General features: G+C 53.7%; 1 protein-coding gene across 2 annotated transcripts in view; it reads left to right on the top strand.

Annotated features, from left to right (window-relative positions):
* Nucleotides 1-11512, top strand: part of para (sodium voltage-gated channel paralytic) — an 89245-nt gene extending 77733 nt beyond the window's left edge. Inside the window, exons 29-34 of one of the 2 annotated variants that reach the window (XM_037225627.1) lie at nucleotides 278-400; nucleotides 884-1078; nucleotides 2141-2278; nucleotides 5599-5703; nucleotides 8439-8709; nucleotides 10146-11512. In XM_037225627.1, the coding sequence (XP_037081522.1) occupies nucleotides 278-400; nucleotides 884-1078; nucleotides 2141-2278; nucleotides 5599-5703; nucleotides 8439-8709; nucleotides 10146-11194 (1881 nt within the window). In that variant the 3' untranslated portion in view covers nucleotides 11195-11512. Of the gene's footprint in view, nucleotides 1-277; nucleotides 401-883; nucleotides 1079-2140; nucleotides 2279-5295; nucleotides 5404-5598; nucleotides 5704-8438; nucleotides 8710-10145 lie in introns of both variants that reach the window. The other variant, XM_037225628.1, reaches the window with a different exon arrangement.
* Nucleotides 11513-16381: the final 4869 nt, after the last annotated feature.

Consider the following 16381-nt stretch of genomic DNA (forward strand, 5'->3'; position numbering starts at 1 on the left):
TGTGTGACGTAGTCCCTCTGAAGGCTGCACATTGTTGACTGATTTGGTTAGTTGACATGGCATATGTATAGCTATGTTGTCGAACTCGCTTCCTTGAAACGAAACACCAACTCGTATCTCCCCGATGCTGCAAAACAAAGTCTCTTATGTGTCAGCCTCCCGAAGTCACAGACCACAATGAAAGCCTCCTTTGTTTTCGCTGGCCTCGTTTATGCTGCATTGGCCAGGCTCAGACGTAATGTCTTGCATTCACACGAACCACCAACCCTGCTCCCAGGTCGTGGTGAACGCACTGGTCCAGGCTATACCCAGCATCTTCAACGTGCTTCTCGTGTGTCTCATCTTCTGGCTCATCTTCGCCATCATGGGTGTACAGCTGTTCGCCGGGAGGTACTACAAGGTGAGTTTGGCAGACATTGCTCCCACAGGCGGTTGTGTTTGCACGCATAATGTGCGAAAAACACCTAGCCTAACGCGAACGTATGATTGCGCAGCACACCATATCTGAGTCGCTGCAAAATCACACGGCGATTTTCATTCGCAACCCGAATTGCAGTGTTGCCTGTCTATCTGCGGATTCCCTCTACATTCCGGACACGCCACCGACCATTTCGCCCCCGATTCCGCCCTGGCATAAGGGCTGCTCGTTCTCCAGTTGCCCGCTCACTGGGTCGATGGACTCGGAGTGCCAGTAAACTCCGAGTGCCAGTGGACTCTGAGTGCCAGTGGACTCCGAGTGCCAGTGGACTCCGAGTGCCAGTAGGCTCCGAGTGCCAGTAGAATCCGAGTGCCAATAGACTCCCAGTGCCAGTGGACTCCGAGGGATAGTGGACTCCAGCTGGTATGCCGGCACTTCGCCTTTACAGCACGACCTCTTCCTCAGTGTGTGGACGAGAACAACGAAACGTACCCGATTGCGATCGTCAACAAGATGGAGGACTGCAAGGGCGAAAACATGAAGTGGGTCAACTCAGATATGAACTTCGACCACGTCGGCTTCGCCTATCTGTCCCTCTTCCAAGTCGCAACGTTCAAGGGCTGGATTCAGATCATGGCTGACGCCACCGATGCGCGCCCCGTGAGTACTGCTGTGGTGCGCCGGACTGGCCGTGCTGCAACAGCTCAGGGAGAGTAGCCGGGCTACTCAGGGTGAGGCCGGGACGAGACGAACGCGATCGCAGGACGGTAGGTTTGGTCGCGTTGAGATGGTTCGCATTGCGACCTGATGTGGGGGAAGGTGACGCGCTCGAGCAGACTGCGAAGGGAGCTGGACCAACTAAGGCGGGGAGGCCAGATTGATTGGAAAACTATAACCGGGGAGGATAGACGGCACAGGGAGCAGAGCCAATTTTAATGAGGTAGGGCAGACGGTGCGGGGAGCAGAACCAACTTTAATGAGGTAGGGCAGACGGTGTAGGGAGCAGAGCCAACTATGACGGGGTAGGGCAGATGGTGCGGGGAGCAGAGCCAACTATAATGCGGTAGGGCAGACGGTGCAAGGGGCAGAGTCAACTATAATGCGGCAGAGTAGGCGGTACAGGGAGCAGAGCCAACTATGACGAGCAGGGCAGACTGCAACGGTACGGGGCTGGCGTTGGCGTGGAAGACAGACCATCAGCGGAACCGTAGTTCGAGACGAGGCGGGGCAGGCTTTGGCGTCAGGAACAGATTGTGGCGTGGTGGTGCAGTGTGTGACGTGGTGAGACATACTGTGACGTAGTCGGACGAACTGTGACGTGACGGCGGCGCGGTCTGTCACGTGGTGTAGGAGTGTAACGTGACGGGACTCGTTGTGACGTGATGGCTGGACCTGACGTGACGCGTCAGGCTTTGACTCGGCCTGACGTGACGCGTCGCGCTGTGGATGGGTCTGACGTGACGCGTCCGACCTTGACTCGGCGAGTTCGCGACGTCACCGAGTCAGTACATTTTCCGCTGCCTTTGGTGCCTTCTCGTTCTCGCTGGCAGGTGGAGTGTCGGTGTGGCCCAGCGCAAGGGCTGGCCAGCAGTTGATTTGTTGACGTCATAAGTGAACACCGCTTATTCGTGCATTAATGGGTTTAAATCGCTGATGACATTCTGGCCTCTTTCTACGGGTGGCTAGTATTACTAAAAATGCGTGTCATGTGGCTTCCCGCAGGCCGGATTCCAGCCGGACTACGAGTACAACGTCTACATGTATCTGTACTTCGTGTTCTTCATCATCTTCGGGGCCTTCTTTACACTCAATCTCTTCATCGGTGTTATCATCGATAACTTCAACGAGCAAAAGAAAAAGATAAGTATCTACTCTATGATCCCGCGACGTTCTCGTCATGTGTTGCAAAGGTTGGCATTAAATGAGATTTGGGAGGATTGTACGAAATGTAGTTTCATTACACTTAATTGTTATGATGGTTGATTCTTCTTAACGCGTTTCATCCGTGTCATATTTTACAGGGCAAGCATAGCATTTCATTTCATATGCTTAAACAGTTAGCCTATCAACACATTTTCCGAGCAATAATATCACAAAAAACAAAATGTTGACATCGACATGCTGCCATTCGACTAGTACGTTGTCCGTTTGCACAATTTTTTATCGCATACGTGCGCGGTTGCGTGTCAAAAGTCGCGCGTTACCAAAAGGAGTGAAATGCAACAAGTTCCTATGCACCTTAGTGAAAGTGTAGACGGCGTTTGCGCACATGTGCGTGTACGTTTGTCTTGTGCGTGTGCTCGCTCTAGTCTGGACCACACCTGCCTGTACTGCCAGCGCCGTGCGGAGCGTTGGACTGGGTCGTGTCGTGGTGACCGCGGCTGATATTCTGTGCCACTTTTCCACTGCTTGAATGTCTAGACCACACCTTAGAACAACAATGGCAGACGCACGGGATCGACTCCCCCTGAGCCGTGCCCGCCTCGGGCACTCATCATCATCCTGAAACGACTGAAGTGCCCAGAGAAACCTTTGCTTGCACCTGAAAAGCCTTCTGCGGATCATGAACTCAGATACGTCCTGAGTTCTGAGTCGTTCTGAGTTCTGAGGACGTTCTGAGTTAGCTGTGGCACGAGCGGCTGCAGTCGGAGAGAAGCAAGCCGTTCTCCCAAAACACTGTGTTTGCGAGGCCGAGCCGGTTCCGCATGTCATGCCGATGAGGCCTGGCCTGGAAAACACCACAATTTCAGGCCAGGCACAGCCATCAAACATACTCGCGTTTCCTTGTTGCAAATGTTTAGGTATAGGATAAGTAATTCGCCAGAAATCTCACCGTTGATTTTGTCAGTGCTGGCTGCACTGTTCATTGATTCAAAATATCGGCGAAGTTTCCTGATCCAGTCCTCGTAAATTCCGCCAACTGACCCTGAGTTAGTCCCTGGAGGTTCAGTTCCCGACATACGTATTGTCATTGTTGACCGTTGAAAACGAACTCCCAAAAGCAGCTGCTGCTCCGTTGATTCTGCGTATGTGCTTACACCAAGACTGGACGCTAGCAATATTTTAACAGTCATTTTTCCTCCGTACGGCAAGGAAAATGATGATTATCGAGAATGAGTATACGGAAAATCTCGCTATGGTTTTCTCCGCATGCTTTTCCAGTTTCGCTCTCTTAGTGTGGCATGATCCGGAGACGTCATAATTGATCTGTTCCAATACAGGTTGAAATACGTTCCTGGCAGCTGAACAAACGCTCATCCACCTCACTGTTGCCGTGCACACGCTACAAACGACTTTCGACTTCACGACCGTTTCATCCTGGTCCGAACCTGGCAGGGATTCGTGACAGTCGAAGCTTGCTGTGTTATTAGAGGATAATGTGTTGAGGCTGAGAAACGATCACTTTTAGTCGTCTGACCCACTAAAAGTTGCAATTACCGATATCTTTATACCCATTGGCACGGACATATAAAAATACATGATCTAAGAGTAATTTATGGTCGACATGATTACCCCCGAGGTACCTGACAAACCTTCTAGTTAGTGTGATGCAACTGTTTGATAAATCACCCGTCATTCCCGAAATTATTTGCGATGGCAAGTCCATCGAAAGACGGGCTTTCTTCCCGGCGCCAGTGGAGAGAGTGCCTGGGCATTTAATCTTCACAAGCTGCCGTGCAAAAGACCCACGACCTTTGTTTCTGGCGGAAAGCCCTGACATTCACGATCGGCACAAATATTTTGCATCAGTGTAGTATACCGCAAGAAATTGACACTGGCGTACTGCACTTCTCCAAATTGCTGTTGACGCGGCTAACAATATTTCCTGAACCTTTCGGCCTGCACTGCCACGATCAAATATCGTGTCGCTCCCCGACAGAAGCTCCGCTCCGTAGGGGCAGCCGCTCCCCATAGCGGCAGCCGCTCCTCGATAGGGGCAGTCGCGCCGTGCCCGCTACGTGCCGACGGGCGCGACGCCCGAGCTGCGGCTGTGGTGGTGGCGCCTCCAGCCGCGCGCGCAGCCAATGCTGCCTATCCATCCTGCTCACTGCACCGAGCGCAGCGTCGGCGGCCGGAGAGTCCCCCGGGGCGCCGGTCCGCCGCGCCCAGCCGCTCAGCACCGTTTCGCATGTGGTAGCTTTCGTACCCACTCGGGTGCACCCACGTATGGTCGTCTGAAGGCACATTCGGTTTCGGCACAGTCGTGGTCGGGAGTGTGGTGCACTGTCTGGTTCTGGCGCTGTGCTGGCGCGCCCTCTCGCTCTTAGACCCGCCGGCACCGCGTCAAGGGGATTGCTCTTCCTTTCTCACCATCCCCTTTCCGTTCCGAATAGCCGGCATTGGGGAGGGGGTCCTGACGCTCGAGTTTCCACTCCTATACAAGATCAGTCAACCACGTTCTGTTCACGTCGTTCATTACGAAATCCTTTGTGTAGCAAAGTGCACACTTTGCTAAACAACCTTTTTCCCCCTTCACAACTTTTGTTTATGTACCGCGATAATTTAATCAATTTATTTACATAATTATCTCCCACTTATCCGTCACCTCTTTGTGTTTGACTAACCTTCTCACTTTGTTGCGTCTTCCCATCACCCGTGCATGGACTAGCATGTCTTTCAGTTCAGGGTTTTCAATTGGTGTTTCCGTTTTCCACTCAACTGTAGATGGCTATCGTTTTTACCGTGGCCTATAGAAACGCCCAATCAAACACAGGGCATGTCACATGTTGTCGTAGCTGCCGAGCCATACTGGCTGTTAGCTAGTGGAGCAGCTCTCGGCGGTACGGCCTGCTCGTGTTCATCTGTCTCACCGTTCTGTGTGCCGATGTATTAGTGTTCATCGATAGAAATGATGACCCGTTTTCTTGTCATTTTACGCAGGAGGTTCCCTAGAAATGTTTATGACAGAAGACCAAAAGAAATACTACAATGCAATGAAAAAAATGGGCAATAAGAAGCCTTTAAAGGCCATTCCGAAGCCGCAGGTAGAGTAGCCGTGATTATGGCCTGGCACTGGAGCCGCCCGGTCCGGCGGTGGCGGTGACCTGCCCGGACCCGCGCCTGTCCGACCGAGGTCAGCAGGTCAGGTCGCCGCCGCTGCCGGTCCGTGTGTGGGTGTGCGTCTGTCTGTCCGTGTGCGTGTCGCCGCCAGTGTACAGGAACATTGTGCTGTTCACGCAGGCGGCTCTCTTGATATGTTCATGACGGAGGACCAAAAGAAATACTATAGCGCCATGAAGAAAATGGGGTCAAAGAAACCCTTGAAAGCCATCCCTCGGCCGAAGGTAATCCGGGTCGGGTCGGGTCACCTTTACTCTGCATCTTGAGAAGCGGACCCTGCTAGAACCACCAACGTTTGGCAGATCGACGCGCCCGTCAGCCCACCATGGTTCCGGCTCTACTGTGTCTCCTCACATCTTATCTCCTGTCCCCTCATCTTTCTATCTCTGTCTCGCCATCTCCATCTCTAATTCTGGTTATAGTTAGTCTCTATATCTCTTGCCCCTTTTTGGAGTGGGCGGGCTACCGTCTTCACTGTATATATATATATATATATATATATATATATATATATATATATATATATATATATATATGTGTGTGTGTGTTTATTTTGCCATAATTGATTCCTCTTTACCTGAAATTATATTTATTTATTTGTGTGCATTTTCTTCACTAGTTATCTTTGTTTCTTCTGTTCTTGCTTTCTCTTCCCCTCTCTCTCTCTCTCTCTCCCTCTCTCTCTCTCTCCCTCTCTCTCTCTCTCTCTCTCTCTCTCTCTCTCTCTCTCTCTCTCTCTCTCTCTCTCTCTCTCTCTCTCTCTCTCTCTCTCTCTCTATACTTCTATTTCTTGTCCCTCCCTTTCTTTGACATATTTTTCCCCTTTCTGCTACTCTCGTTGCTTACTCAAATTAACTACATTATCTCTCATTAACTGCTCTCTTACTTTGTGTCTCCTTTAGACACTGTTTCCTGAAGCTGTTCCCATCTTTATGTGCTAGGAGTCTACTTCATTCTATATCTTGTACGTGGAGTAATGCGATTTTTACAGCACCCAAAAACGGAGGTTCGAAATTACAAAGCTTTAGCTCGCAGCTCATGTTCGAGTCTACACCTGACAACCGCCAAAGCGGTTGACAGCCAATCGCTGCCTTATGCTCCCTTAGCGATCAAAGGGCAATATTAACCCGCCATTGCCACGAACTGCGTCTAAATTTGGTCTGTTGAGCGTCTCCCGATCTCTGCCGGCTCCTGATCCGACCGCGCCCCCTAGGAGTCCCTCCGCCCCATTCCACCCCGGGGAGCACAGTGGCGGCGCCTGGTGTCGGCCGCACCAGTTACTAGCTATACCGTAGTTGTTTTACCTCTGATCGTCACCGTCGGTGGCTCGCCGTCACTGAGGCCGCGCCGGAGACCGGCGGCCCGACTGCATGGTAGCTCGGTTAGTTTGGCATCGCCTGCTGGGGCGTCCGTCCAACAGCGTCCCGTCGACACCGACCGTCGCGGTGCCGCCGATGACCCCATGCCCGCCGCTGCAGGGAGGGGAGGGGGCTGGGGTAAGATGACCCCCTGGGGGCAAAACCAGGCCATGAACCGGCACAGTGGGGTGCTTTACGTTGCTGTGAGACTGGATACAAAGCCGCTTTAGCACCCACCACTGATAACTAGGTGGTGTTGCCTCCTGGTCAGCAGGTGGCGGTGCTCCCCACTTGTCAAATGGTGTTGGTCTCCACGGGTTAGCACTTAGCAGGTGGTCGCTCCACCGGTCACCATGTGGCGTCCCGAACTGGTCACCAGGTTGCGCCCTGGACCGATGCTCCCCCCGCGCCCCCGCCCTGCCCAGGATTCCGGGGTCCACGTCTGCGACACCGCAGTCAGCTGGCGGCCTGACTCCGCCGGGCCAGCACACGCCCTAGCGCCAGGAGGGTTGTCTGGGGTCAAGACACGCGGCCGCCCGGTCCTAAAGCACTCCTGGGCACCACAAGACGGCACGACGGGCGGGACGCACCGCCTGGACTCTTCGGGCATCCCCTTGTCCTCCCGACAGTGGATCCCCTTTTCTTCTGATTTATTGATGTGCACCCAGACCGCGGTGGTATGTGTGATGTCCAACGAATGCTTTGCCATCCGTTCAAAACCGTGATTTAGTCCTGTCTTGAGTTTCGCGGACAGTAAGGTCGCGTCGCTCGATTTTTCACCGTCACATTTTGACAACCGAATGCATTCGTTGGCCATGAATCGCTGCGTATACCCTGTAGTGTGCAAACTTTCGTTGCTCCCGATACCGTAGGTCGTCACGGTTGTGCTCGCCGGGTGCTCAGCTTTTGGGACAGCATGCTTGTCTCGCTCGCCTGCCGGTGGGCGTTCTTCCTTGACTACGCAGCGGCGCAGCGCGTGGCGACGAGCTGGCACTTCGACTGACTCGCCGCGTGTGTTTGGGGTCGCTTAAACGGCACTAAAATGCTAACAGTCACAAACGGTTACTCCAAACGCGACAATACCAGGCACGATAAAAATAAAGTTCATTTTTTTGCCACGAAAACAGCGAGGTGCGCGTACGCCGCCACGCGTCTTGCTGCTGAACGTTGATAGAATAATGCCAGGGAACAACACTGTGACGTGCCGGGTTTGATCGTGCGTGGGTGGGCACCATATGTCCACAGTGTTCTCTTCCCGACCGCCTGCTTAAGTCTCTGTGCATATTTATGTGCACGCCATTGGACACAGCTGATGATCATAATCCTCAGTGTAAGGACTGCCGTTTCAAGGGACGTCGCCTAAAACCTTAGGCAAAGCTCGAGTACATTGCTTGCGTAACAATGCCAGTTTATTTTTACGTCCGATTCCCCGACCATGAGAGTGAATTCTTGGGTTAATTTCTCTGGGGTGGAATGCCAGGATGTCCCACCGCCCGGTACAAGGCGTGCACGTGCACAAGAGCGCCCGCTGCATGAGCAGCGGGCGCTCTTGCTGTGATAGCAAGCGGGTTCACGACTGACCCACGCCCGGATCTCCCCAGTTCAAACTGCAAGCCATCGCGTACGACATCTGCTCCAACCGCAAGTTCGACATGGCCATCATGGCCTTCATCTGCCTGAACATGGTGACGATGATGCTGGACGAATACGGCATGTCGAAGGAGCGTACGCTGATCCTGGAGAACGTCAACCTGGTGTTCATCGTCATATTTACGGCTGAGTGCGTCCTCAAGATCTTCGCCTTCCGCTGGCATTACTTCAAGGAACCATGGAATCTATTCGACTTCATCGTCGTCACACTCTCCATCCTGGGTAAAAGCATGGGCAAAGTGTTTCGACCTACTCTTCTTCTCTCTTCTATGAGTGCTGGAACCTAGTACATTTTGGTTGACGATCGAGTGCGCGTAGACACCTAAATGCTCACATAATGGTGCGTAACCGAAGTCACGCGAATCTTGTCAGCAAATCAACTCGCCGCCCAGACATGCTGTTTTTCATCCGTACAGTGTCAGTTTAAAGGCGGAGCAGGGTAACTGGTGCCCTTCTCCATGCTATTGCCTAGACTGCAGCGGCTGGGCTGTTCCGCGGCTATCTTCTATCTATACCTCGTGCAAAGCAGCTTTGCAACAAAGAATGAACTGTTGAAAAACAGGTCCGTGGAACGCGATACTCATTCGTGCATAATAACTTCGCTTCGCCTGACGAGATTGCCATCCGCTGCCAAGTGCTATGAAGCTGGCGCGGCGTCTTTTCTTTAGCTCTCGCCTTACCAAATATTTTCTGCCCCTCACCGTATAAGCGGAGCGTCAGGGACCTCCCCATAAGTTCCCGAGCATTAAGCAAGTTAGAGCCACGGAGAAAATGGCATGTGACAGCTCTTGTCAAACTTCATCAGATAGGTGTGACCTAACAATGATGAATGTGACCTTCGGAAGGTCGAATGGGGTCGTGTTTTTAGATTAGCACTTCATAAACCTCTTCTTCTTCTTTCTATAAATTAGCATGCTGGAACGATGTCAAAGACGGCGTTTAAGAGATCTTGGAAAACTCATCGCGTGAAGTACTAGTGGATATCGACTCATGCGATCTAGGATAAATCATTTCAGGTCAAAGGATGAAGGCTTTTGTTGCTGTGGGCCGTGTTGCTGTATCAATGACTACACAGGCCACATCTATGGGGGAAACAGCGTTTGCAACGTCTCCCAAATGTGATTTGAAAATGTGAAATGGAATGACCTTTGAAGGGTCAGCTCTAGCCAAAAAGGTTAAAGTTTGAACTAGCTTTACTTTGGATTACCTGGCTATTTAAAAGTCACCAGAGGAATATTAATGCCTTTCACGTTAATGAAGATGAGGAAATAGCCAGGAAAACATCTTTGAAGTGCATTTTTGCATGAGATAAACATCATTTGTCCATTGTGAGGAAAATGACACCGACATGACCTAAACAAAACAGTTTTACGTCACGACCTGTCAGGGTCAAAAGCTTATACTCCCCACAATATGCGTCAAAAGGACACAAACTTAGCAACTTTTTCAGCACTGTGCTGAAAGCTGTTCGGAAGCTATTTCGGAAAGAGCGTAAGGGTGCTCTGAGAGGCCGCTTGTAGGAAGAAGGGTACAGTTGTCTGTGAGCGACGACATATGTATATATATATATATATATATATATATATATATATATATATATTTATGTGTTTTCGGTCACCGGTTGACTACGTATTCCTTAAAATGCGTGTCCTTTTCAGGGCTTGTGCTGAAAGACATCTTCACACAGATGTTCAACGTGTCACCAACGCTACTGCGAGTAGTGCGCGTGGCCAAAGTCACCCGCGTTCTGCGACTCATCAAAAGCGCTAAGGGCATCCGAACGTTACTCTTCGCCTTCGCCATGTCCGCGCCGGCACTTTTCAACATCATCCTGCTACTCTTTCTGGTGATCTTCATCTTCGCCATCTTCGGCATGAGCTTCTTCATGAACGTCAAGGTCCCCATGGGCGGCTTGGACGACACATTCAACTTCCAGACGTTCGGCAAGTCCTTCATCCTGTTGTTCCAGATGATGACATCGGCCGGCTGGGCCAGCGTGCTCACTGGCATCATAAACGAAAAAGACTGCAATGGGCCCAATCCGGAGACGGGCGACCCGGGCAACTGCGGCCAGGCTTCGATTGGCATCGCCTACCTGCTAGCCTATCTCGTGATATCCTTCCTTATCGTGATAAACATGTACATTGCTGTGATCCTCGAGAACTACTCGCAGGCCAACGAGGATGTGCAGGAGGGCCTGACGGGCGACGACTACGACATGTACTACGAGATCTGGCAGCGGTTCGACCCCAAGGGCACTCAGTACATCGCCTACGACCAGCTCTCCGACTTCCTGGACGCGCTCGAGCCGCCGCTTCAGATCCACAAGCCCAACAAGTACAAAATCATCACCATGGACATCCCGATCTGCCAGGGCGACAAGGTCTACTGCGTCGACATCCTGGACGCACTCACCAAAGACTTCTTCGCCCGCAAGGGCAACCCGGTGACGGAGACGGCCGAGCTGGGCGAGGTGACGGCGCAGACGGACCGTCCCGGCTACAAGCCTATCTCGTCCACGCTCTGGCGCAAGCGCGAGGAGTTCTGCGCCTCGCTGATCCAGAAGGCGTGGCGCAAGCACCGTGGCCGCGCCGAACCGTCGCAGCACCAGCAGACGGCCGTGCTGGTGGACGTTTCCAAGAACGGCCACAAGGTGGTGCTGCACTCGCGCTCGCCAAGCGTCACGTCGCGGTCGACGGATGTCTGACCCGACGAACGTGCCGCGACGCCGCGAACTGACTCACCTCACACAGGCTTACGTAGCTGCGCACCCAATATATAATATATAACGCCGTATTTTTATATTGATTCAGCGGTGGTCGTCAGGCTTTCCGCGCGCGCGCATATAAGCGAGTATTTATAGAAGCTCAAGCTTACGATTGTTGGGAAAACGTGCGGTGCAAGATCGGTTGGTTCCGTTTCAGTGCTGTTCGGTCTTTTGTGCGCCCTGTCGTGTGCGACTGGCCGGCCGGCGGCCTGCGAGCCGCGCGTGCCGCCCCGATCGTCCTCGTCCTGACCCACGCTCGCCGGGCGCGGCGCCGGCCGCCGCGCGCGGTAGCCTGCGCCGGCGCCCCAGCCGCGTCGGGCGCCGACGCTCCTTGTTTCTGTTTTCACCTTCATGCCTTGAGGGCGTGGCGTGGCCTTCCCCGGCCGGGCCGAGCTGCCGCCGCCGCTTCCCCGAGCCGGCAGCGCGGCCCCCCGCCCCGCCACGCCAGCCTGCCAGTATTAGAGAGGGCGGCGGTCCGGCGGCCGCCGCGGCACCTCGCGAGTGAATGGGAGCAAGTGCACGCGTGTGGCTTTTTCTCGCTAACGGTCCTAGTTACGTAAGTAAGTCGGCGGAAAACGATACGCTCTGAGATTGTATGTTTTATCTGAGCTCTCTATCTATCTATCTATCTATCCATCTCACCCCACCGGACACCCACCACCCACCGACACACTCACTCACACGCCCTTACTCACAGTCGGAGTGGGCAGGCAAGGGGTGGCAGCCGGAGCCGGCGGGGCCGCGGCGCCCCCGCCCCTGCACCCCTCGGGTGTCCCACGACCCGCGCCACGGGAGCGCGCGCTCGTGTACGTGTATCTAACCTTTGAACAGTCCCAGTTTGTCGTGCGAGGTCCGCTTCAACTAGATATTCAGCTGCGCGGTGCGGATTTCTCCCTGTTCTCATCCCCTGCATCTGGCCGCTCGCCCCCGACGCGCTGGCCGTCGCGCCTCTGGCTGAGGCGGGGCTCACCTGTCGCCTACCGACCCACCGGCGGGCCGGCGCCCAGCACCTCCCACTGTGTGAAGCAATAACGTTCGAGGCCCCCGGACCCTGCCAGGCGGCGGCGCGCCGGCGGCGGCTCGCCGCTTCCCCAGAGGAGCCGCCGCCGACGCGGCCGGCCGGCCCCCCGCGCAGCTGGCGCTCTCGGCAGCCGGCGCGGGCCTCGACCGGCGCCCCTTCCCCCGCCGGCGGCGGGGCACCTCGCTCCCGCGTGGCGTGCCGCCTCTCGAAATGAATCCATAAGGCTACTAGATGTCTGCACGGCTTACATTGTCGTTACGGAGTGAACGCTGAGCGACACTATGAACATGGCTTTACATGTCTGACAAAGCCGCTTTCACCCGTCCCATGCCCCGCAGGCTTGAACCCTTCCGCTGTGCATGCACATTGTCAACAATTATCTATTTGTTCCATTGTATCTCGTGGCGATAAGGATCAAACTTACTGTGATTTGTAGATGATATTACACTGTTATCGTTATTCATTTTCTCCATGTGTTCCTCGTTTACATGGGCACCGTATCTAGCTGAACCTGTTCGTTTGCCAGCATTGTTTGAACGTATTCCACGATATCCGTTAAGACATGCTCGTTAACGCTTGCGAAATGATTTATGACACCCGCTTCACGTATGAAACGCCGTGTTGGAAAGTTGCCTTTGAACCTATATTATTACCGTAGTTGACGCATGAAGACTGCCTCAGTTTGCGCGCAGATATGTCCATGGTACCGGCGTGTTACCTATGACCTGGACCGGTGCTGTGTACTGGTAGTCTCGAGAGGCAGTTGCGTCATACTTTTGGCGCCCGGCGTATGCCCGGGCCCGGCCCTGCTTGCTTGGGCCTACTCACGCCACTCTGCTGGCAGGCTGCCCGTCTCCTTTTACTAATGCGATGCAAAGTGCGCTGGCATTCTTTTTACGCCGTCATATGTTCTGCGTTTCTATCCGTCCCTGGATATATTGTAAGATACCAGCCCAGTGTTTGAGTGGCGCCGGCTGATAGGCGGCGGTCGACCAGCAGAAGACCGACGCCGGCCGCCGAGCACGGGAGGCGGGGGAGCGAGTGGCGGCCTCCGCCGGCGGCGCTGCCCCGACTCACACGGCTCGGTCGCTCCGGTCCGACACCCGTCTGCTGGCGCACTCGGCTCCCCGCGCTGCCCGCTGCCCCGGGCAGACTCCCCTGTACATCCACCGGGCCCCGCTATCTCGGAACATGTGACCAGGACCCACTCCTGTCGCAGTTTGTATGAAATGACATGTACATAACTAGTCATCGAATAAAGTTTTGATAATTTACCACGTACAGAAACCCGCGTTTGTTGCCACCGCTTGTAAAACGAACAAACAACAGTCAAATCCTGCGCGAGTATCAAGTTCAACGAGTTCACAATGGCGAACTACGAGCGCGCATCCTGAGAAACAAACTTGCAGTGTAAGCCTGGTGTCTCCCGTTCACTGCAGCTGATCATCCGTCTCCTATGTTTTGTCAGAAGCGAGGATGAGCAGGACGTCGCTACATTTGTATCTGTACATTTGTGTCTGTCACTATCACATCGAAGTTGCAAACGCGCAGCGAAGTGAACACCGACGGACACTCTGAACGCTAGTCCATGCCCTAGCGCAACAATACGGCCGCATATATCTAGGCGGAGCATGTCAGTGTGTACGACCGTTAGCTTACTTTTTACGCCAGTGCGTGCACATACCCTAACCTACTCGCTGAAAGGAATGCGCACTCTGTGACGGTGGTTTGAAATTGTTGGGGCTTTTATAGTTTTGTCTTTTCTCGTATGACTACGTCCAGAAGCTCAGGCAGCACATCATCTCAGATACCATCAAGAGCCCGGCCTCGCCCCCGGGCATTCGAGAGGCCCCAAGCGCGCCTGCTGAGTTAACAACCTATCCGTATTTGAATTCAGCGTCGAGTTCCAACTCCGCATTAAATCCGTCCGTAGGCCAAACGACATTCACGTGGACTTCGGTCAGACGACACCCACTTATTAGGAGAACGCGATCCGTTTAACTCCGTCTCCGGCTTGACTTCCAGAGGTCCGGAAACCAAGTCAGCCGGTAACAGCGCTACATGAAAGCACAAGCAACATTGCATAAGAGTTACTGAAAAAACCGCTCCATATGGAATCCAGGAACACATTCTGACTTGCGATAGCAAAGAGCACCTTCCTATTGTAATTTTCAGGGTCATATCGCAGGTCGACAGACGGGGCACCGCCGCACTGCCGCTGTATTGGACCGATCTATTCAATTCAGGTGTCATTTGAAAGCGAGTCGTCCATTCCAGCACGGGCTTCCAAGCACATGCAAATAAAGTTCAATTTTCAGGGTCACATTCAAAGATAAAGGACGGGATAGCGCCGCACCGCCGCCGTACGGAACCGATCTGTGCAAATACGGAGTCATTGAAAGGCGAGAGCGTATTCCGGTCTGGCCAATCAAAACGCCACCCTTCATGGTCAAATGTTTCTGGCGAGACCTCAAAACACATAATCTGAAGGTCAAAGGACGGGGTGGCGCCATACTGCCACTGCAAGGAACTGAGGCTAATAAATAAGGCGTTCTCTCAAAACCGGCCGTTCATCCAACCAGGACTCTCGCAAACGCGTGAATCAAGGTCAACATTCAAGGCTGCTTCCAAGTTCAGGGGATGGGGTAGTGCCGCACTACCGCTCTGTGGGATTGATCTAAACAAATTAGGTCTCATGAGAAAGCTTAACATCCATTGGTACCTGAACTATCAAAATGCCACCCCTCAAGACCAATTGCTTTGGGTCTGGCAACTGAAAACGCCCTTTACTTCGTATGTGAACTTAAGTACTGTACCTCATTTACGTGTTTTGGGGATCCCAGACCGTGATGGACACGTGACTTTCAAATGACGATACAGTTGTATAGATCGGTCCCCTTGCGCGGCAGTGAGAGGCTACCCTGTTCTTTGACCTTAGTCATGACCTTGTAGGTTGATCTCGCTTCATGTGCTTTTACGGACGGCACCGTACGAACTGGACGGACCGGATGGGACCAGATAGGTCCGGAAGTGACCGAACAAAACCGGCAGAGGTTAGACGATATCGGATGCCACTGGACTTGACCGACGGAATCCGGACGGAATCTGTGCGATTCTGTCCGACGGAAACCGGATGGCATGGAACGGGACTGCGTGGGACCGGACAGCGCCAGGTAGAGCGTGATGAGCGCGGACGGGACTGGGAAAGAACGGAAGAGACCGATCCGAACCGAATGAGGTAACACAGGACTGGACGGTGCCGCACAGGACCTGACGCGATGGGAATGGGACCAGGCGAAACTGGAGGGGACTGGACGGAACCGGATGGAACTGGACTGGACTGGATGAGGTTCTAAAGGGCTGTACATGACTGAACGAGCCCGAATGGAACCAGACAAAACCAGACGGGACCGAGTGGGACCAAATAATGCTGGACGTTATCAGATGAAACCAGACGAGGGCAAATGGGACCATGTGGGACTTAACAAGACCAAAAGGGACCTGACGGACCATGTGTGAACCCGCCCGGTTCCTTTCTGGTGCTGTTAGGTCCTGTTCTGTCCCGTCTCGCCCCGTTTGGTAACATCTTTCGCCGTCCTATCCCATCTCACTGCGTCAGCTTTTGTCTGATCCCGTCGGAGTCCGTGCAGCCCCACCCGATCCCAGGTCTCGTACGGCCCAATCTGATCCCATCAGGTGTCGTCCAGCTCCATCGCGTACCGCACAGTCTCATCTAGTTCCATCTGGTTCCATCCGGCCCCGTCTGACATCACATCCTATCCTTTCCGTCTGGTTCAGTTCTGTTGTGCCCGATTCCGTTCGATCACGTCCGGTTACTACCCGATTCTTCTAATCCCATCTGACCCGGTCCGGTCCAGTCTGTTCCGATCTGGTCCGGTTCGGTCCGGCCCGGTCCGGTCCGGTCCGGTCCGGTCCGGTTCGGCCCGGTCCAGTCTAGTGCAGTTCTGTTGCATCCAATTTAGTCCCGTCACGCTCGGTGCGATCCGGTTCCGCCCAGTCCTGTCCGGTCTCACCTGGCTCCATAAGATTTTGTGCGAATTTATCCGGTCCCATCCGGTCCCATCCGGTCCCATCCGGAGCCAGCG

This window comes from Pollicipes pollicipes, unplaced genomic scaffold, assembly GCF_011947565.3.
Source record: "Pollicipes pollicipes isolate AB1234 unplaced genomic scaffold, Ppol_2.1 Scaffold_5724;HRSCAF=6776_pilon_pilon_pilon, whole genome shotgun sequence".
NCBI classification, from domain to species: Eukaryota; Metazoa; Arthropoda; class Thecostraca; order Pollicipedomorpha; family Pollicipedidae; genus Pollicipes; species Pollicipes pollicipes.